Here is a 21,827-nt window from a genome sequence, read left to right as displayed (position 1 = left end):
TTCCCAGGGACAGATCTGCTTTATTATTCTCAAATTATTATGATTATTTCAAAATTTCCAAAATTAATTAAAGGCTTTCAAACCCTGCTGATGCTCAGAATTGCTGCAATAATTTTGCATTTACTTATGAAAAAGCTTCCACAATTGTGAATGCTTGAGCGTATTAACAAAAATATTTGACTATAATCTCATCCTTCTGTAATGATTTGGAAAATTGAGTGCTGTAATAGCTATTCTAAATCCGTTTGCCTGCAATACAGCTAATGTCTCAATTAAACAAAATCAACCAAATCTCATCAACATTTATGCTCACAGTGTGTTATATACACTTTGAAATGTTGAAAATTAAAATGGCATATAAACCATCACAGTTATTCGAAAACCAACCTGTCAAGACTGCCTTCTTGAAGACAGCATTTATCACTGAGAACAGGTTAGATCAGATCTGGGCTTTTAAAACCGATATGTTGTTGGAGACAGAACTTGTCAAAAAAATATAGTTTTTAGAGAATGCAAGGGCCCACCTTCCCCTTTTACAACTTGCCAGGCAAATCCCTCTGATTCATCGCAAACTTGAGAAAAAATTCTGTGAGAATCATTTAATCATTAAGAATGGGAGAGCATAGTTTTGACAGAGAAAATGATGAGAGTTATGAATCAGGTTTTTAACAGAAAATGAAGTGCAGTATTGACTGCAGGCATTACCCATTTCTGGTGAATGTGGGAAACATCAGCTGTTAACAACCGCCAGGCAAATTTCATCAACAGTGAAGTGTCCTGCACCGTTTCTGCAAAGATCATCATCCTTCTCCCAAAGTGGCCAAAAGCTAAGGCACGTTTTGTTTCCATGTAAATGCAACTGTAATGCTTGTTCATATCGACAGCTTGCATTTGAGGGTCTCTAACCTACTTCCATCCACCTTTCATATGAAACAAAATCCTGTTTGTCCGACCACCTTGGGACACTGAAGCTGCCCCAGCACTACTTTTCCTCACAGAGAAAAGGGATGAACCCCTGGTTTGCCAGGGCTGTAAGGACTCCCCTTGTCCTCGCAGTATGTTTTGCTTGGATAAAATGCAGCTGTAGGTGCTACTCAGACTCTTGCCGCGGAAGTTAATTTTTCCATCAGAGAGCAAGCCAGGTGGGGAATATGGGAAAACAGAAGCAAGGAGTGTTACATTTCGATGCAGAGACTCAGCTGGCCACCAGCCCGCAAAGCCATCACTGCAGTTGTTTAGTTAGAAAAAAAAAAAGAGAAATGTAGTATTTGATGACAGGCTAATGTCAGAGTCCATGGCATCACCTGCTCCCAGCTGCTGATTAATCATGTGAAATAAATTAATGTGGACATGGAAGAGTGTGAATCTAACTACAGGGACAAATAACTGCATTCAGAAAGGGAGTAGGAGGGAAGAATTTATCAAGTGTTTGGTCAAATGAAATAATTTATTTTAGAACAGCCCCAACCTGCAATTCTCTGTCCCTGTCAGATTCATTACTAAACCCGTGAGGCCTGCTTGCACTTCTATATGGTTCAGTCTTTTGGCTTCCACGGAATTACTACAGGTTTCCCTGTGAGCAGAACTGGCCATCAGCTTGACGGAAAGGAAGTGACAAAATGGCTTGGAGGGAAAATAAATCCACTGTCAATTTAGGAGTTTCAGTGAGGCTGAGCAGTGAAAGAGTCCCTGGGCACGGGTCTCAAGAATTTTGGGGAGGTTTCCTAGGGCACTTACATGTCCAGTAACACGGGCATTTTGTCACTGTCATTCTCCTTATCCCAACTTTCAGAAGTATTCCTAAGAGTTCACGAAACCTGTGTATACTCATCACTTCCCATTCAGGTTGATTTCCCTGGGAAAGGAAAGAGGATGGGAATGTGACAGTGCAGGTGCTTCAGGGCTTTTGAGCCAGGGGTTGGGAAGTGTAAGATGCCACTTTAAAAATTCTGCAGGCGAGATCACTGTTCAGACAGTAAATCTGATGGCTGGCATTTTGTTAGTTGTCAAGAGTTCATCTCCTAGTCTCCAGTGGTCTCAGGTGTGCAAAGGAAACCCTGCTGCAGCAAAATGGAAGCTGATTCGTAGAAGACGAGAGTTTCATCTGTTGTTCTGAAGTCCCTTCCAGTGTCTCTCCAGCAACTATAATGGGATGACATCCAGGGAAGTACTGGGCCCAGCTTGCCGTGCAGGACAGCTCTGATGAACTCCCTTCTTTGGTTCATCACTGATGCACCACTTTCTTGGTTGCTGCCACTTTCTCGATTGCTATGGCAGCCTCCAACAGTCTGTCTTGGAGGTTTCAAGTCTGAGTATGCCCACGTGATGTTCCCTCCAAAAACAGGGCCCTGCCTAACTTGACAGCCTTACACAGGCTCTGTGCCTGCGAAGAGTCATCAAATTTCCAGTTGTCTAAAGTCTATCCCACCAACTGTAATAAATCTCAATCTGCTCCATTCTTCCTCCACATCTCTTTTTGAAACAATAAAAATGGTAGATGATTCCCTGATGACCGCTGTTGCTGATGACACAAATGGCACCTCACTTACTGGATCCTGCAAGTCTTGTTCAGCCCCATTCATCACCTTCACAGGGAAGAAGACATGTTAGGCAAACTGTCTCTTAATGATAGATAGGTCTGTAAAAAAGAAAAACATTTTGTTGTTCCAACATATTGTTCCTTTTAGGAAATGTCAGAAATGTAAAACAGAAGGAAACAAAGTAGTTGTTTTTTGGGGTTTGGGTTTTTTGTTTTGTTTTTTGGGGTTTTTTTTGTGTGGTTTTTTTTAACATAAAACACACTTGCAATTCACTCCAAAAGCAACCCTGAGGAAAGGTAAAGACATTTGATTGTGTAGCTAAGGAATGAAGCGAGTATCTCTGCCAACAAATGACGGGTGTTTCCAGCATACTGTCTCTCTTATCAGAAAGGGTCATTCCAAGGAATTTCTCTGGCAGTTTTTATTAATCTCCCTCTCTTTGAGCCACAGGACAGGAAGATGTCAGACGGCTGAGCTCTTGCACCGTTCCCATTCTCCTATTCAGGACAAGGCTATCCTCAGCCAGCAGGAGAGAACATAAGGGAGCTGGCAAACCTCAAACGCTTTGTGAAAGGGAGACACACTTGTAAAGTTAATCCTTAACGCTCTGCCCGGCTGCTCTCTTCCTGCTCCTCGTAAAACAGCCCTGAAGAAAAACAGTTTCAGTCTGTTCTTGGTGGAGAGAAGACCGCAACGGCTGCCAGCTTTTCCAGTGCCTTCAGCCAGGGGTGCAGGCTGTGTTCACGAGGGGCGAAGAGGCAACGTCTCCACCAGCCTCAAGAAGCCACAGTCTCCGAGGGCAGAGAAGCCCACCTGGCACTGGGGCCAGCAGAGCCTCACCAGCTCTCCTGGTTGTCCCACCTCTGTGCTCTTTTTTCCAGGCAGGTGTCTCTCTGTCCCCCTCGCCAGACAAGTCCTGCTCTTCTCAAACAGCAGAAGCCTCTGGGCAGAGCAGCAGGAGCGCGGGTGCATGAAGGCCGAGACAGAGGGAAGCCTGGGAGCTCCCCACCAGGGAGCAGCTGAGCCTCTCTGCTGTGCCCTGTTGCGGCACCATCTTCTGCTAGCTCTGCCTGCCTCAGGCCAGCCTGAAGTCCTGTGTCAGCCGGTCTTGAAGGCTGCTGTCAGGGTCATGGGAGAATCTGGTTCAGACAGTGAGAGTTACAGGTGTCTGGAAGTGTGTCGAGAAAGGAAGAGAACAAAGGATGGAAAAGGATTGAGGAACGAGTGGGAAGTAAACACTGGGGTTCTGCTGAGGACCTGCAGGCTGCACACCTCTCCTCTTCTGCCTCCACTTTTGCATCTTATTAAGTTACTTAGGCAATGAGGTGAATTACCCTGGGGAGAAGAGAGCAGCCAGCTGGAACTCTGTGGTATCCATCCCCATCTGGCAGGAAGCAGCAAGCAAATGCGTAATGTTTAGGAACCCGTTAGAGCTGCAGTGTAGCTCATCAGCTCTCATTCAGCAAGCCTGGAAATGGATGGTTAATGTCTCATCTCTGGGCCAGATCTTCACCTTCCCCAGCTGTAATGGATTTTTAGATATCTGATTTCAAGCAGCTGTTAGTACCTGCCAGACCATGAAATATCTTTCACCTGTTCCAAAGGAAAAGAAGAATGAGGAGCCCCTTTGTTAGACTGCAGAGAGTTGTGAAGACTGGCAAACTTCATGGTGAGGTGTAGGACTGTCCCAGCTCTTGAAATCTGCCTGCTTAGTCAGGCACCTAAGTGTGGGTTTAAATGCTTTGATTTAGTTACACAGAGGTGAAAACTCCTGCCATAGGAACTTGCCCAGGGTTAGAAAGCACATGGCAGTAGAGTAGGAAAAGTCAATGATCTGAAACTCTGTAGTCTGCAGCAGTAGCTTAAAGATCTTTCTAGACGTGTGCCCTCTCAGAGATAAGTAACTGCTGATTCAGGAGCAACCTGTAAGCTCTTGGGGGAGGAGGAAGGGCAGCACAAGAGGGACCCTTGTCCTGTGCATACCAGCCAAAGCAGGTGGGAGCACAGCACGGAAAACTGTGCTGCGTTGCTGAAGTTGCTGCTCAAATCCAGAACTGGGGAGGCAGCTTGGAGAGCAGTTCACAGCTCTAAGAGCAGATGGATCCAGAGCAAGGCGGGGGGGGCAGCAGGGAGGTGAAGGCTCTGATGAGTACAAGTCCGCGATGGAGAAGCTGCTATTGGTACTGTTGAAATGCACCCTTATTATGCCTGGGCGTGCATGTATGTATGTGTGTACAGAAACTTGTGATAGGGCTGAAAATTTTCCTAGGTGGACATCCTGTTCTTTCTGTAGGGGCTTTACTTACCTCTGGCTGTTCAGAGGAAACACGTGATCCAGTGTGCGGATCTCAAGCTGTCTGGGAAAGATGTTCTGGCCTGAGGCAATTTTATGTGTAAGGACTGGTGTTTTCCAGGGGCTGCTATAACACAGCTGCTTTTCAGGGTCAGGGTCTGCTGACCTTTGCAATTTGTTGCATGGCAATGAATCGTGCTACGTACAGAAAACAGCACAGATAATACACCGTTGTCTGGCAACACCATTTAAGAATATTTTCATAGCTCTCTTTAGCTATTCAAAATTATGAAGAATCAACCTAGATCTGCCAGTTTATTAAACTGTGCTGCGCTCATTCAAAGCTCAGTTTTTTTCCTTTCACAGACATAGGAACAGACAAAGGTAAACATCTGTCCATCGTAGAAATATTATGGTAAATCCTTCAAATATGTTATTATACCACAGGCAAAAATAGTTTACTGGAGAGAGCCAACAGGCTTTATTTTAAATTAAATATCCCCAGCCCAATATGGGCTTTAAAATTATTAATCATATGTCCTCTTCAGTGCCCTCTCTCTCCCAGTTTTTCAAAACAGAGATCACTCATTGCAGAGTGGAAACTTGGACAACATTTCTCATGATTCCATTGCCATCTCATCCCTAAAAGGTGCAGTGGAATCTCACAGCCCTGGAGGCTGAATATCCCCATTGTATGCTACCAAACCCCAAACAGGCTATGTGACACACTGCACACATAAAAAATAGCTCGTCTTTTTCCTGCTGCGATCGTAGCTATCTCAAACAAATGCAAAGCTGCCCAATTATGGTTATGTGGTCACAGTCTAGCGGAATAAGTGTGATCCATGAATATGAAAAACCTCTTCAGACAATGAAGCAGTATTTGAATTCTAATTGTTTTATCCCCTCAACCACAGACCTAAGTACAACTTTCAGTAGCCTCAGGGTCCAACAGGAAGGGATTTCCCTTTATATACTGAATCTCAGTAAAACTCACCGATACATTTCATGTGCTCCCAGTGCCTCTAGTTCAGTCTGTGCAAAAAAAGGGAAACATTAATGCTGAATCACAGGTTACTCCCCAAACACGCATTTGTTTATATTCTTATTATCAGCAAATAGCAACCGTGGGCCAACGTGCCCATGTAAAGCCCTGCTGCAGCGCAGCAGACCACAGCTGTGGCATACAGTGGCTGCGAAGCTGGGCTCTTCTCTGGCACCAGGAGAAGCCAGGAAGGGTGGCACTGAAACTGCTGGGCATATCCACGCATAGGACCAGCAGGCATTCACATCAGACCTTCACATCTTCATCCTGGCAAGTTTACTAGTGGAGGGAAAAGTGAGGGTACCACTGGCATATATGCACTGCATCAAGAGGAAATGTAACATCCTGTGCTTGTTCTAGGGTTCCTAAACTTTCTTGCCTCTCGTGTGTGCATGTAGTTCCTTGTCAGAGTACGTGACTAGGCATAACATTTTTCATACAGACATTTTAGTCTCTCGAGCTCTGTAACAGTTCTCCAAAGTCCTGCTGCAAAACCTGGAGCCTGTGAGCCAAACTGATGTTCTTAGCCCAGCGCTAATGCTCTGCATATGTGTGCTGCGCATAGATGTATAGGATGTGTGCATCCCTTCCTCCAAGGACCCCAAGCATACAGAAACTTCAGGCAGGTCACAGCCACAAATACACTAGGAGACACAGGACGTCTTAGTACGTACTGCCTGCTTCGCAGGCAGGCGAACCGAGGCGGAGAGGCAACGAGCAGCATTGCTAACACCCCACAGCATGGCAGGGCCAGAGCCAGGAACGGACTGCCGAGACCTTTGGCTGGCTTTCTTGGCTGTGCTGAGCTGTATGACTTGGTGCAGCACGGGGCGAGGTGCAGGCAGGAATGCATGGGGGAGGCTGCCAGAGAACAAACCCGGTGCCTGCGTGCCCTAGGTGGACATACGAGCTCAGGCAGATGCGGGTGCAGTATGCAGGCTGCCCTAAATAACATTGTCTTGCTACAGGTGTCTCTGCGGAGCGCTGTGTTCTTGCTCCTTGAGTAGGAGCTGGCACAAAAAAATATTAACCAATCACTGCCTAAATTTGCTGTCATACGTGTGCCTGTGGGATAGCGGGAGGGGAGCAAATGACCAGATACCCCAGCTCAGAGGTCACCAAGAACTGGGGAAAAAAGCGTCTTTCTGACCTGTTTTGCCACTGAAACAAATGCAGAAGGGCTGGTGCAAGATAAACATCCAGAGCCCTTTTCTCAGGTCTCCGTTTCCCCTGCCAGCCCAGCCAGCCCAGAAGTGCACAGTGCCTGTGACAGTCACCTGCCTGAACAGAGACAATTCTCAGCGCATAATTCAGTGTTGTCTTTCCTCTTGAGTCTTCTGTGGTTCTTCTTCTTGTAAAATATTAGCCGGATTAATTCTCTGTCACACTGGCATAAAGTAAGTCTGTTGACTACAGAATTACTCTGTGTTTATCCATTTATTTCTGTATTTTACGTGATTGTAAGATTCAACTAACTGGTGAGGAAATGCTGTAAAATACTGACTTCCACTGCAAGGATGCTGATGGTCCTTCTGATGCTGAACTGATGAACAGTGACAGTTTGGACAGCTTGCCTTTGAAACACAGTGAAGGCTGTCTTGTCCAACCAATCCTAAACATGACAGAGAGTAAGAATTTAAAAAACGAGTCTTATAATAAAGGAAGAATGGAAGGAGGCAGGTACTTCAGGATTGTAGTTGTTTTATGATTAAATTGTTATCATTTTTTCTGTTTTGTTTCTACAGTCGGATTGATACTAAGTAGATTGTGGTCCATTCTTTCCTGTTCTTGCTTTATAATGCAGCCCACACCATACTGAGTCCCTGCAAGGATTTAAGTGAACAGGATGACCGCTATCTGTCATGCAGCTGTTCTCCCCTCTCTATGGAAGGAGGTATTTCTGCAGTACAGGATCTTGTTTCAGTAAGGTGTTTTGGAGGGCTTTTTTGCTTATTGTTATGGTTTGGATTGGGGAAGGGATTCTTCCTCAAATCAGTACACGTCTCTCTGGGTTTTCCCTAAGGAAAGCAGGTCAGGGGAATACGCAAGCACTTAGAGTGGAAAGTGTTGAGACTTGCAACACATCTCAGTCTTGGAGAGTCTGTTGCCAAGCCTCAGGCCCTCACGACTGTGTGAGGCCAGGGTGAATGTCTTCATCTTCATGCTCTGGCAACCTTTTAGATACTATCCCAGGGCTCAGCACAGCAAGCCTTGAGATGTGGACTAGGACCTTGACTCCAGAGGAAGAGGTCATAAGTAGCAAAGGACAGTCCTGCCTGTGCTGGAGAGGGTCACCAGCACCATCCTGGTCTGCCAGGGCCCCCCTAGCCCTGGAGGGCTGTGCCTGGGAGCAGGCTTTAGCCACAGTCGAAGCAAAACATTCGCTAGGGCCAGGGCAGAGGCTGAAAGGAGTCAAACAGCCTTGGCTGTACTGTCTGCTTTTCCTTTCCAGGATTTGCGTCCTGCGCGGTGAATCTCCCTTCCTGCCAGAACAGCCCTCTCACCCGGCTCCCGCTGCAAGAACTACTGCTCCCACCGGCAGCAAACCCTCCGCTTCCTCTCCATGCGCTCCCACGTGGCAAGGCCCGTCCAGCTGCCCCTCCAAAAAGCCACCACCCCACAGCGCTTGGAAGCCCCGAGCCCAGGAGCGCAGCAGCCGAAGCCCCGCTGAGCCACTCGCTGCTCACGGCGCACAGCGAGCGCATTTGGGACAACTGCTTTTAAATAAGACATGATAATTAATGTGTCTCCCTTCAAGTACACAGAGGTGCTGGAAGGCCGTTAACTTTGTCAGCTGTGGTAGTTCTTTCCCCAAACGCTTACAGCCGTGTGTCAGTTGGAGATGTCACACAGTTAGGACAGCTCCATGCCTGTCTCTCAGCGTCTGTCCTTGCTTTACTTCAGGACTAAATACATCCTGCAGTGGATATACGCCCTTCCTGGTCATTTTGATAGCCCCACGTCCTTGAATAAGGACGAGTTGGCGGGATCAACTGTTTGCCCTAACCCAGCCTGCTTCAGTATCCTCAAGCACTGCTATGATTTTCTTTGGAAGCAGGAAGTGAAAATTCAAATGAAGAACATGGCTGAAGCAGAAGCAAGATCTTTTAAGACCCAACATCGGATTTTTACTTGAAGAACGTACGATGACATTGCAAGCGAGTCGGAGTGGGACCATCTCTCTGTTCTCTTTGTATACAGCACCTAACGCAATGCGGAAGGCTCCTCAGCAGCATCAAGCAACTACAGCGGTGCTGGTGCCTGGAGACGTCCTTCTGCCTGTGAAATAAACTTGTCTCTCTTCGTGCCTCCATCCTGGTCCCCGGACTGGTCTAGCAACCTGTTTCAGTTCGTGCTTTCCATTTAGGCTAACCTCAGACACCCGGTTTCCACTCGATTGGAAACACGTGTGCTGAAAGCTGTCTGCTCTTTCTTCACCATACAGTGTGGACTGCTGCCTGGCTCCAATCTGGAAACAATTATTTCCCTCCTGTACCTACCCATTCTGAAAAGGGATTTACCCCTAGACTTTTTCTTCCCCTCTTTCCACTTTTGTTAGCCCCTTGCTTCATAAATAAAAGCTTGTCGTTTTGTGTAATGCCCACAGAACAGCTCTAGCTCTGGACATCACGCGCTTCTGTTACACAGCAAAAATGCTGCCATGTTTTAAAGCCAGGTCTCCCGCCGGGAGCTTTGTGTCAGTCAACGTGCCACGGTGAACCCCCCGCTCCCTTGTCCTGTTCTGACAGGACGAATATCTGATGGTGCTTGAATTTCTGTGACTTGAAGGAAGGGCTGTAAGCACCCGTTGTCGTTATGCTGGTGTAAATAGTCTTACACAACTCTGAAGAACAGTCAAAGCGTGCGTGGATCTGCAGTAGTGCTTCAAGTACGTGCAGATGCTGTTAGCGTAGTGCAGTGCAGCTGTTTTAAAAGGAGAAGATACCTGCTTATCTGCATGTGTTCCTGGATTTATTATTTCTTTCGAACGTTTTGACTCTTTGGTGTGTGTATGCAGACGCGAGGGAACGGGAGCAACAGACGACCAGAATCTGCAGATATTTGCACACAGGGGGAAGCTTATGCCCATGAATAGTGCCATTATACTCAGCGGGGCCACTTTTCGGAGAAAGATTGATCACATACTTCATTTCATGAAAAGACCAGTTCCTGACCGAGCACAGCCGCGGAGGAAAAGGATTGGAGTGGAAAGAGTCTAAAAATCTCTTTTCCTGCACTGAATTCAAAATAGCATTTCTTTTACTGGAAAAACAAACATAAGCTCATTTTGGGTGTCTCTGTCTGTCTGCCTGTGGTATTGGCAATCCGCACCTTCTGCAGATGCAGAGACCTCTCTGCCCCTGTTTACGCTCTAGAGGTTGTGCCTTAATTACAAAAAGCTGATCCGCCGTGACATCAGTTTCCCTCTCTAGGGGAATTTCCTAGCTGTGAAATCCTAGCAGAGACAAATTGCCGTTCTTTTTTTCTTTTTTCTTTTTTTTTTCCCCTCTTGGCCCATCCAGACCAACCCCAGACCTGCCATCTGGGTTTGACCTTGACTACCGCTCCGAGAGCGAGTGGCAGAGCCGGCTCTCCTGAAGTGCTGACGCAGGGACAACGATTTCCAGCGAGTTACCTTGATGACACAGAAATGGCGCTGTACCACAGCCAAGAGCCCCGCTCCCGCTGCCAGGTGGGACCCAAGCGGACGAAGCGCCGTCTGCGGCCTACCCTGGGTCAGAAAGGACGGACAGAGGATGGTTGGGCGCGATGATCTTAGAGGTGTTTCCCAACCTACGATTCTACGATTCTATGACAGTGTCCCGGGCACCCCTGCTGCACCCCTGCCCAGACCCGGGGCGACGCCACAGCGGGCGCACGTGCCCGTGCCAGCCCGCCACCCCCGCGTCTGGGGTCTGGGGACGTGGGGTCACCTCCGCTCTCCACCCGGGGCCGCGCAGCCCGCTTCGGTCCGACGCGGATGCCCAGAGCGGCAGTGGGCCCGGGCCCGGGGCGAGGGGGGATGTTGGGCGCACGGCGGTGCGGGCGGCCGCGGGCCCCGCGTCCCCAGAGGGTGCGGGGGCGACCGCGGTGCCCGGGGGCGCGGGCGGGGGCGTTGCCCGGCCGGGCCCCGCCGCGGGACGTGCGCGGCCCCGCTCTCCGCCGCGGGTGGAAAATGGCTGGTGTGTCTGTAACCCGCGGCGGTGGGCTGGTTGGTTGGGGTTTTCTTTTTGTTGTTGTTAACAATGGAAACTTTTTTTTTTTCCCCCTCAGTGTTTCCCTCCAGCCGAGCAGCGAAAAAAAAAAAAAAAAAGAAACTTGTTCCGCTGAGTTCAACCCCAGACAGGCTCACAACTTCCTTCCTGCTCTCCTACCCCCTCCCTCCGCTCCGCTCCACTCCTCCTCGCCGCTCCTCTCCCTCTCCTCCTCCTCCTCCCCTCTCCGCCTTTCCACCCGCGCCGGGAGCGGGCGCCGGACCTGGCCGGAGCGCGGAACCCCCCCCCCCGCCCGCGCAGCCGCCGCCGCAGCGCGGAGGGGCCGAGCCCGGCGCCCGCCCCCCCCGCCGTGAGGAGAAGCCGCGGGGCTGCACCGCGCCCCGGCGATGGTCCCGGCTGCGCCCTGCGGCCGCCGGCGGGCGGTGCCGGGCGGCGCGCGCTGAGGGCGGGCGCGCTCCCTGCTCCCAGGTAAGCGGCGTCGGGGGGGGGGGGGGCTCAGCCGCCCCCGCGGGGAGCCAGGGGCGAGCCTTTGGGGGTCGGGGTGCTGCCCCGGGGCCGGGCGGGCTGCCCCGCACCTGAAACCCGGTGGCGGTGCCGTTCGGTGCCGGGGTTCCCCGCGGGGAGGGGGTGCCCGCGCCCCGGGGCGGCGCCCGGAGGGATGGATGGGGCGGCTGAGGGGCTGCGGGATGGCCTGCCGGGAGCCTCACCGGGGCACGGGCGGGCGGCCGCCGGCGGCTTCACACCCCCGGGCGCTCCGGCGACGTCGAGCCGGGCTGAGCGCGTGTTCGCGGGCCTTGCACGTTCCCGTGCCCCGGCGCGGGACGGGGACGGCACGGCCCCGTGGCACACGGAGCCGGCAGGCGTGAAGGAGGGCACCAAAGCGGGGTCTGTCTCACGCGTGTGCACCCACACACGCACGCACAGCGGGGCAAGCACCCCCAGGCGCGTCCGCATGCGGGACCTGGGCAGCGACGTGGCGGCGGTTGCGGCCGTCGACGCCGCGGCAGGCGGGCGCGCGCCAGGGAGGCAGGTTTGGCCAGGGCTGGCGCGAAGGCGTGCAGACCCGTGTTGGTGCGCGGGGTGGGGTTGGGAGGTAGCGGAGACGCGGTCCTGCACCGTGTAAAAGGCAGGGAGCCGTCACGCGTGTCGTTGAGCAGAAATCCGTGCTGGAGGCTTCATCTCGGTCGTGGGTGACAAAAGGGAAGGTGGCAAGTTTGAGCCGTTTGGAGTTTTTTCCATCCTTCAGAAAATGTCAGCCTTTGGGACCAAAACTTGAAAGCTGCCAGCTTTTGGCTCGCACCGGTTGGCCGTAACTCCCTAGGTCTGCTGTGGGAATGGCTGCTGACTGCGGGTCCTCCTGGACATCGCTGCTGCGGCTGTGGCAGCCTGGAGAGGGGGCCAGGAAGACAGGAAAGAGGGGAAACGGGCAAAAACCTGATTTCTCCTCTCTCAGACCCTTCTGACAAGCAAGGCTGGGCCGTGTCCCCAGGGGTGGCATGCTGGGGATGCACGCAGGTGTGTGTGGGGACGGGGGGGCACGCAGGAAAGGAAGAGTCCAGCCAGCTGTGTGCACAGCTGGAGGGTGAGCTGAGCCCGGGGGGCACAGAGCTACTCTCACCTCTTGTCTCTCTCTCTGTCTCTTTCCCCTCAGCCGTCCCATTTTATGGAGCTGCGGGCCGGGGCCAGCCCAGCTCCCCGGCTGCCTCCCGGCGATGCTGCTGGTCCCGACGCGGAGAGACCCTCGTCAGCCCCGCAGAGCCTGAGCGCCGAGGCGGCAGCGGCCCCCCTGTGCGCCCCGGGTGACTACTATGGCCGTGTACTGCTATGCGCTCAATAGCTTGGTGATGATGAATAGCAACAGCGAGGTGACGAGCGGCGGGAGCAAGACGCCGCCTCCTCCCGCACAAGGGCTGCCCAGGGGCCTGGAGACACCCGGCAGCTGCCGCCCGCTCCCCGTCTTCAGCCCGGCCCCCGCGCCGCCCCGCTCCCCGCGCCGTGGCCCCGCTTTCCTCTTCCCGCCGCTCGAGGAGCCCCCACAGCAGCCAGGCAGCCCCGGGGGGCGGCGGGGCAGTCGGGGCGAGGAGGGACAGCCAGGACCCCCCTCGGCACGGCAACTTCAGCGGGAGCTGCACAACGTCCAGGTGAACCAGAAAGTGGGGCTGTTCGAGGCCCATATCCAGGCGCACAGCTCCGCCACCCAGCCGCCGCGGAGCCCCCGGCCATCCTCACCCCGGCCCCGGCCCGCCAGCCCCACAGTGCCGATGGTGGGGCTTGGAACCGGACCCCGGCCACGAGCCTACGGGGAGAGTGAGGCCCCCGATGTTGGTGGGGTGCAGGTCTGGCCGAGCGCTGCGGAGCCCTCGGGGAGGCCAATGGTGATGGTGGTCCCAGCTGTGGGGCTGGCGGAGGGCGGCAGCCCCCTTCAGCCGTCGGGGCCTGGACCATGGCAAGGTGAGGTGGTGGTGGCCCCCAAAGGACTTGAGGGCCAGTGCACAGCCATCGGCGGGAGCATCCCTGCCGTCATCGTCACGGACCTGGGGGGCCCGGAGGAAGAGGCGGGCGCCGTGCCCCCCGGCAGCCTGCCCGTCCGGAAGCTGTCATCGTCCTCAGCCTCTTCCACCGGCTTCTCCTCGTCCTGGGAGGAGTCCGAGGAGGACATCTCCAGCGACCCCGAGCGCACCATGGACCAGACACCGGCCTTCCTGCAGACCCTGGACCAGCAGAAGCCCCGAGTGGTGAGTCTTACGCCAGCCCCGGGGAGGTGGGGCAAGGGCTGGCAGCATCCCTGCTCCGAGGCACAGCTGCAGCGGGAGGGCAGAGGTCTGTCACAGCAGAGGTCTGCGGAGAAACTTTCTGTTTGCCTGGCAGTGCTTGCTTTCCCTCACGTGAAAAGCTTATCCCTGTTCCTAGTCTGAAAATCCCTTGCTCGCAGGGGAGAGCAGCGGTACCCGTCCCGCTGTGCATGGTCCTTGCGGAACTTCCCCGGCGCGGCAAGCTGCCCGCCAGCGTGCTTGTTGTGTGCCCACAGACTGCAGCCTTCTGCTGACATGTGGTTACGAGCCTCTGCTTTCCCTCAGCACAGCTTCCCTGGGTGTTGGAGGTTTCCCATCATTTACATGAGCCTAGGGGAGAATTTGTTTCCTCCTTGGAGTCGAAACTGCGTGGGCCAACTGTCTGTTAAAATTTATACTGATGCCCATCACCATAGTGTCTGTGTGCCTTTCACAGGGAAGCAAAAATCTCTAGAACTTCTGGTAACTCCCCTTTCGAGTAAAACTTTTTGCTTGCGGGGCATCTTATATTTTAGGTAAGCGTATTTTTATTAGGTATTTGTATGGAGTTCTTTTGTTTCTGGATCTTTGTTTGTCGTGGGGCTGGTTGGAAGGCTTCAGGTGAGAGACAGCGTCAGTGCTGTATTACCCTTAGAGCAGAAGGGTCTCCTCGGAGACGAGGGCTTTGAGGTGCTCTCCAAAGGCAGACACTCGTGGGATTTCTTGTGTCACTTGGGGAGTTCGTTTCACGTCTGAATGCTCTGCGCAGAGTGTGCTTTGCTCTGAGCTGTCACACCATTTATCCAGAGGGCTTTGAAGCCCTTTACCCTGGCACGGGGTGTCTGTCACAAGGCTCTCCGACTGGCACATGGGCTCTCCCGTCCTTCGGCTGTGAGACATCACATTGATTTGAGCTCAGCACTGGAGCCTTGCACTGACAAACCCCGAAAACTGCAGGGCAGCCCAGTGGCTCATTAATTTTAAAGAGTCTGATAAAGGTCCATCAACTTTCAGTGGTGTGGTTCACTATGTTTAACTTTCCATGGACACGTGATAGTGAAACTCCTGCTGGGCTCAGTGACACAAGGAAGACGGGTGCAGGGCAGCATCTGAGTAGCGCGAAAGTATCAAACTCACGAAGAACTGACACACTGTGGTTTGTAAAACACTCAGCAGGCTGAAATAAACAGCTTTGCTTTTCTACCTGGTTCTTTTTGTTCCAAGAACTTGGGCTCAGTTCTGCTCAGGATGGAGAAGCAGTTGAGTAAAAGCACAGTTAATGAAGTTACAAGTCTGTGGCTCATCGTGTTTGCAGACAGTTTTGTATTCTGGGGCTCTCAACTGATGAATCAGCTTGCTCCCTTTGGGACCTGCTACCAATCCCTCTGCTGATTAAATTCTGCTGGTTTTGTGTGCATGAGCTGTAGTAATCTCTGCTCTATTCTTCGTACTAATGGCTGTTCCTAGTGCCGGATCCCACTGATTTGCTTGCGGGAAACAGTTCACTGACGGGCAAAACCATGCCTGATGCTCTTGTGGAAAGCTTCCTGGAGCCTCAGGCTGGCTCTGTGCAGCCTCCCATGGCCTCCAGCAAGCTCAGCCAGGCCGGTGGCTTGGTCATGAACAGGCAAGGCTCGTTTGTGTTGCCGAAAGGCCTGGATCGGGGTGAGCTCAGATCGGGTCTAAGATCAGAGTAACTCTGCTGGGCTCAGCAGGACTACTCCAAGCTGGATGAGATGATGATCTGGTCCAAAATGTGTTAGGCAGCTGGAGGAGGTGCACTCGACCTTGTGTTTCAGTGCTGGAGTTGTCTCAGCAGGAGTGGCTGGGCTGATGTACGATGATACTTTCCGCTGGGCTCCACAGGTCCCATGCAGGGCTTGTCACTGGCTTTGGCAGGTTACAGTCAACTTCTCAGCAGGATCATGTGCAAATGCCCAGTAATTCAAAGCTGATTCATGTAAATAACACCCAACTTTGTGTACCGGTTGGCAACATCTTTTAAATCCATAATGACAGCAGAAGGCAGCTACTGAAACAGTCTCAGGTTGCACACTCATTTGTTTTCATGAACTCACTATTTCCTTTTAACAACGCACACGGTCTGGAAATGAGTTGTGTAATGAGGGAGAATGTGTGAGAAGCTCTCTCCGCAACTCGTGCTTTTCCGTCAAAATAAATCCTGGGAGACCTCGGCTGACGGAAGCCAACACTGGGTTGAGCAGATAAACGCCGGGCAGGCAGAGAGCCCTGCCTGCGAGCACCGGGTGCTGCTGGCGCAGGGGAGGGCTGCTGTAACTGGTGGAGAGGTAATGACCAGCGACAGGAAAGCAGTTCTTGCTGCAGATGTGGTCTGCACCTCGCGTCTCGCATAGCATGTTTACGGATTTGATAAACAGCAGGCTTGCTTCTGCCCTTCCTTTCTGGAGGCCGGCTGGCTTAGCAAATCTGTTAGGGATGTCCGGCTGTCTATCGTAATTCCTCCCGGCGTCCCCAGGAAGCGGGCAGGTCCCTCTGGCGGGCACCGACTCATCCTCCGTTTGTACTTCAGGTAGGAAGCTTCATTTGCGGTCGGGCCTCCAAATCGGCCGGTAAGAAAATGACATTGCCTAGCAAAAGGGAGGGAGGGAGTGTGGCCGCTTTTTTGGACACTGCGACCTGGAGCGGCTCCGTGGTTGATACGGGCTCTGCCTTTGAAGACTGGAACAGTTTACGCAGTACGTTGCCTGTCCCTGGTGCCTGGTGGGCTGCGCAGCGCTGGGACGCAGTGACCCTGCCATGGTTACGGCAGACTTCCGAAGCGCGGTGACAGTTAAGAGCAATTTGACGTTTTGCTGTTGTCTAATTGCAGGTCCACTTACGGTCTGAGTAAACCTCTGCGTAAGGGCTCTTGCAGCTGTGGCTTTCCCCAGGCTGTGGGCCGCTGCCAGAGAAACCCCGCGCTTGTTTATTGTTGCTCGCAAGGTTTCGAAGGCACTTGAGCGATTACACTTCTGGGGCTGCGTGGGAGGGACGGCCTGTCCCGGCAGCGCCTTGGGATGGGGACGCGGCGGTGTGGCAACGCCGCCGGGCAGCGCTCGCTGCAGCCAGCGACGCCAGCGGTTTGGGGACGGAGCGGGTGGGTGCCCCCACTCACCCCCCGGCCCAGCCAGGGGCACGAAGGCACCCGTCTCCGTCACGGCATGTCTCGTGCCAGCGGAGGGTTTCTTTACCCCCTCCTGGCTGATCACACAGGCTGGGTGTGTAGGAGGGTGAGAAGGTGCTCCCCGTCCCAGTCTCTGGGGGGCACAGGTAGCCCAGAATGGCTGCCCCGCCCCTAAGGGGGATTTCACACCCAAAATAAGCCCCGTTCCAGCTGTGACTCCCATTGACTTCAGTGGGAAAATACGGGTCTGTGGGTGCTGCTGACAGACCGAGGTGTACTCAGCAATGGGAGGCTTGGCCCCAGTCTTGGAAGGCAGCTGCGCCCCTTAAGTGAAAAGTACTCCAATGCTGGTCGTTACAGCGAGTCCTCATCACCGACCTAAATCCCCTGGTTTGTCAGTTCCTCGGCAGCTAGAGATAAAGCAACAGACGAGTCGGGGGGAAAGGCAGAAATTGTGCAAGTACGTACTACAGAAAAATGACATGTCAAGGGGAAAAAAACCACCCTCCTGGAAAAACAGTGCAAGACGCGGTAGTGTTCTTCTTCCTGGCTTTCCCACAGCCGCTGTGGAAACACAAGGACGTATGGCAGAATAGTAATCAAGTGACTCTCGGTACATTGTGATACCTCTGCTCCTTTCGACAGCCAGAGCAGCTTGCTCAGAATGAGATACTTCCATTAACCTGTAAAAATGGCAAGAGCTTTTGGAAAAAGCTAACGGCATTGCCACTGACAGGTGATTTTTTAATTGATTTACTTGTTTGATTCACAATGGCTGTAATGCATTTTTGAAAGGAGCCAAGTTTAGATAGGGTTAGTGTCAGCCAGGGGCCTGTGGGACGCTTGCTTGTTTCTCTTTGAGATGTTCCAAGGCATAAGCTGACAGCAGCACTCCTGATTTATTCCTATAAAAATCCATCAAATTAAATACACTTTCATTCCCCTTTCTAGCTGTCACTGTGATCAGGAAGTCTCCATGTGACAGAAACCATGACCACATGGCTATGGTGAGGCGCACAAGCCCTGTGAATGTCTGTCTTTATGCTGACTGTGTTTATGTATTTTAGTCCTTCCTCCCACCACGTTTGTCTTAAAAGCTCCTAAGCTTATGAGCTTGTGAGTGGTATCCCCATTTTAGTCTCAATATAATGTCTGGCATATTAGGGCCCTGCTTGCTTGCTCTGAAGAGCGACGGTTACTCCAGCAATGTGTGTCGTCGCCCAGGGAAGGTGCTTAGCACACCGGGTAGGCTGCCAGAGCACGGAGCCTCCTTCAGCCCTGCTGCGGCGAGACTGGGAGGAAGAGGAGAATGAGGTGGGCACCTCCGTGATTCCGCTCTCCGAGCACCACGCTCAGCAGACCTGACAGCAAGGTGTCTTCTGTCTGCTGGGATGAGATCAGGACCCCCCAGTGCCCAGTGGGCTGGGCAGGGCTTCAGGCTCTTCATGGATGGAGGCTGTGCACTCCACGTAGTTCAGAAAGCACTGCTCTCTGCTTGGGAGCTTATCTTCTACCTACTCATGTCGGGGAATAAGCAGCATTTTATGGGCTCCAACCCACGGAGGCGAAGTGAAGATGCTGCTGTAAGCCAATGGGAGACAGACGGTGCTATTTCAAGTCCATTTTTGTCAGTACTTTTAAGCTCGTTGGGAAGGGTTTCTTCTCTGCTCACATTCTCCGTGACTGACAGCGCAGGAATTACATGGCACATAGCAGATTCTTTTCACAGAGGGACTTACTTACTAGCGCAGCTGCTGTCTCCTGCATATTTTGTTTCTCAAAAAATTTCACACCGAAAACATTCATAAAAAGTGGAAAAAAGCCCAAAGCATTTCTGAGGTGCAGGAAGAGCAAACATTAGGCCCATCATCCTTAGGGTCCCTGGCTCTGGAAGCAGCCAGGTTTCCTCCCCACCTGCTGGGAAGGGCAGGGTGGCGGGAGTGTGGCTGGTTGGACCCTTTGGGTGTTAAGCTGAATGTCCGCAGAGTGAAGTTCCCGAATCAGCGGAAACTTTACAGTTTTCTCTTTAACTTTGTAGAGCCTTGCAATGACAAAACTCAATCAAACCATAGTCATCAGCTGTCTCATGTTTTCCATGTTATTTCTATAATGTGTTACAACAGATTTGCATGTGAAGAAAATATTAGTGCAGCACTGAGCTCTTGCGTGCCATGCGATGACTGAAAGCCGGTGCTGACCTAAGGTTTTCATTACATGTGAAGCTGTTCTAACTCACCAGAGAAATAATGACATCTATGTATGATGTTAAATGTCACTTCAGCTAAGATTGGTCTGCTGTAATTGTTAGAGATTATTTTTGTTTATACCACTAGGTAAATTTGTGCGGTAAATTTGACCTGCTTTCTTCCAATGAAGGCCAGCCAAGCTTTCTAAGAAAGATATGTTAAATATTTAACAGACAGTGAAAACTAAATGTTAACATTTTGAAATCACTGAGTAACTTTGCAGCCTAATCCCTATTCTCAAATGTGAATTTTTGGGGAATGTGGGCTTCCGTGCTTGCTGGGCCACTTGAAATGGCCGTTTTGTGGATTTCATCTTGCTCAGCCTTTTTGGATGTCTCCTTGGGATAAGTCTTCTCCTAAGGTACCTTTCTTCTCTGTTGACTGATGGGATCTTTGAGGAGTAGCCCAGGAGTGTGCTTAAGACAGAAGAATCTGTTTCAAAAGTACTTATGAATGTCTTCTGTAAAATTTATCGGAATTTCATTCTTATTCATATGCATAAAAAGCCTGGACAATGGCTGCAAGCAGTCCAGGAAGCTGCTCCAGTCTGAGATCTACCAGCTTCAAAAGCAAGTGCCTCTGATTTGGCTTTTATATCAGCGTTTAGGGAGCAAAGTGTGTGATTTGCTCTGTAACAGGGATGATCACCCAGCAGTGCCATCCAGCATGAGCTGACGTGGGTACGTTCAGAAGCTCTGGGTCTCCAGCTGCAAGTTTCAATGTGGGTGTATGTGCCACAATTGCACTCAGAATTGGTGGAAAGTGGTGGAAAATGTAGACTGCCGCTTCGTCTTTCCCAGCCACGGTGGGAGTTCACCACCACGGAGCTGCTGTCACGGCTGCGTGCCTGTGGAGATCCTTATTGCCATAGTCGGCCACGGGTCGTGTTGACTGAGTGCTGATATTTTCTCACCGTAGTTTCTCAGAGATGGGCAATATTGGAGTCTGAAGCTGCTGCAAGCTGCTAAGACTCGTATTAGCCTTTTCCCTCTCATGATATTTGTTTCAGTGTTATACATTTCAGCCATGAGAAGAAAGAAGTGAGTTTTTTATCGTGAAGAATGTTCCTTTCATTAATGACATGGAAAAAGAGACAGCCTAGTGGAAGGAATTCAATTCTTCCTTTCAGATCTAAGACTTATTGCTAGCCAAAACACAAGGACTGCTTTTGGAAGGAGAACTAGGGGGTAAAACAACAAGTGCTTAGCTCTTACAACTTCTTCATGTAAGCAGTACAGTGTATTATCTGATCAGCGCTACACAACAGGAACTGCATTAGCATTCAGCACTGTTGCGGTTTTAAGTAATAGTAAGGCATCCCTCGTCTCCCTGGAAGACATATGTGGGCTCCGGAGTGACAGACTGACAGACATTTTAATGAGTTTGATCAAAGCACAGAATCAGATTGTCTCTTCACTCTTTGCTTCACATGTTTGATTTGCGGAGAGGCCATCACCGGCTGTCGCCGTGGTGTGGACCTCGCTTAACTGAGGTGGGTTTTGCCTGGGGTTTCATCCTTGATGTGAAGTCTTGTACTTGGCGTTTTGGAAAACAGGGCTCTTGGATCTTGTGAAGCAGAGGGGGGACTTAGCCTGCAGTCTTCACTGTCACAAAACGCCCTTCAGCCTGAATGCTTGGGGCTGTGCCTGAACAAAGACCAATAATATCAACACCAGGGATAACCAGCACAGCGTCTTGGTGGGATGGCTATGCCGGGGAGCAGGCCCGACCCTTTCCCTCCTTCAGTCTCTGCAGAAGGGGCCGTCAGAAAGGTAGCGCCAGGTGAAAGTTAGCAGAGGGCTCAACAACAGCAGCACCTACCTTCAGCATCACCTCCTCCTCCCCCTTCGCTTCCTGTCCCTTTGCCCTTGCTTGGGCAATTCTGTCTGCAGCAAGATAGAATCAAAGAACCCTCTTCCTTCGCTAAACAATTCGCTCCTTTTGTTAGGGTCAGATAAAGTGCTGATAAAAGCTGTTGTAGCTCTGCTGAAGCCAGCACGAGCATGCTGCAGATTCGGTCCTTGATCGGTTTTTTCGCCTTCCTCCCCCCTGCGTGTATCCAGTTACATCTTGTGGTAAATCCAACATTAAGCTGAATTAATGAAGCAGAGACGCAGTCCCCACGGGGGTTTTGCCCATTGACAGGTACAGTGCTTCAGAGCCTTCGGGGACAGGAGTTTTATGAGCAGAAGGACCTGCAGGGTGGCTTTTTGGAAAGTGCATTTTAGGGTTGGGTGTTTTTTTCTCGTTTCTCACTAAACAATCTCCGACCCCTGCTGCTCGCGAAAGGGGCAGGAGCGGAGCCCGGCCTTCGGCTCACTGCTGAGCCTTGCTCATTGCAGCCGTACTTCGACGAGGCGTTTTGGAGAGGCGTAGGAATAGCTTTTATCCCATTGAGCTAAATGCGTTCAAAACCTTTTCGTTAAATGGGTCTTAAATACAGTGGTCGAGGGAGCCTGTGCGTACACCTCAAAAGAGGGAAGACCGGGGCGCCGAGAAGGGCCGGGGGTGAGGGGGAGGTGAGCGGGCCCCTTCTCACCATGTGGACCCCAGGAATTGCTCTCCCGCCAG

General features: G+C 51.8%; 1 protein-coding gene across 1 annotated transcript in view; it reads left to right on the top strand.

Annotated features, from left to right (window-relative positions):
• Nucleotides 1-11,497: 11,497 nt before the first annotated feature.
• ITPKB (inositol-trisphosphate 3-kinase B) overlaps nt 11,498-21,827 on the top strand; it is a 69,345-nt gene continuing 59,015 nt past the window's right edge. Inside the window, exons 1-2 of the mRNA XM_075413101.1 lie at nt 11,498-11,562; nt 12,746-13,829. Coding sequence (XP_075269216.1) covers nt 12,903-13,829 — 927 coding nt within the window. The 5' untranslated portion in view covers nt 11,498-11,562; nt 12,746-12,902. The remainder of the gene's footprint in view (nt 11,563-12,745; nt 13,830-21,827) is intronic.

This window comes from Opisthocomus hoazin, chromosome 2 (genome assembly GCF_030867145.1).
Source record: "Opisthocomus hoazin isolate bOpiHoa1 chromosome 2, bOpiHoa1.hap1, whole genome shotgun sequence".
NCBI lineage: Eukaryota > Metazoa > Chordata > Aves > Opisthocomiformes > Opisthocomidae > Opisthocomus > Opisthocomus hoazin.
The sequence above is the reverse complement of the archived record's forward strand: the minus strand, read 5'-3'. Positions and strand labels throughout refer to the sequence as shown.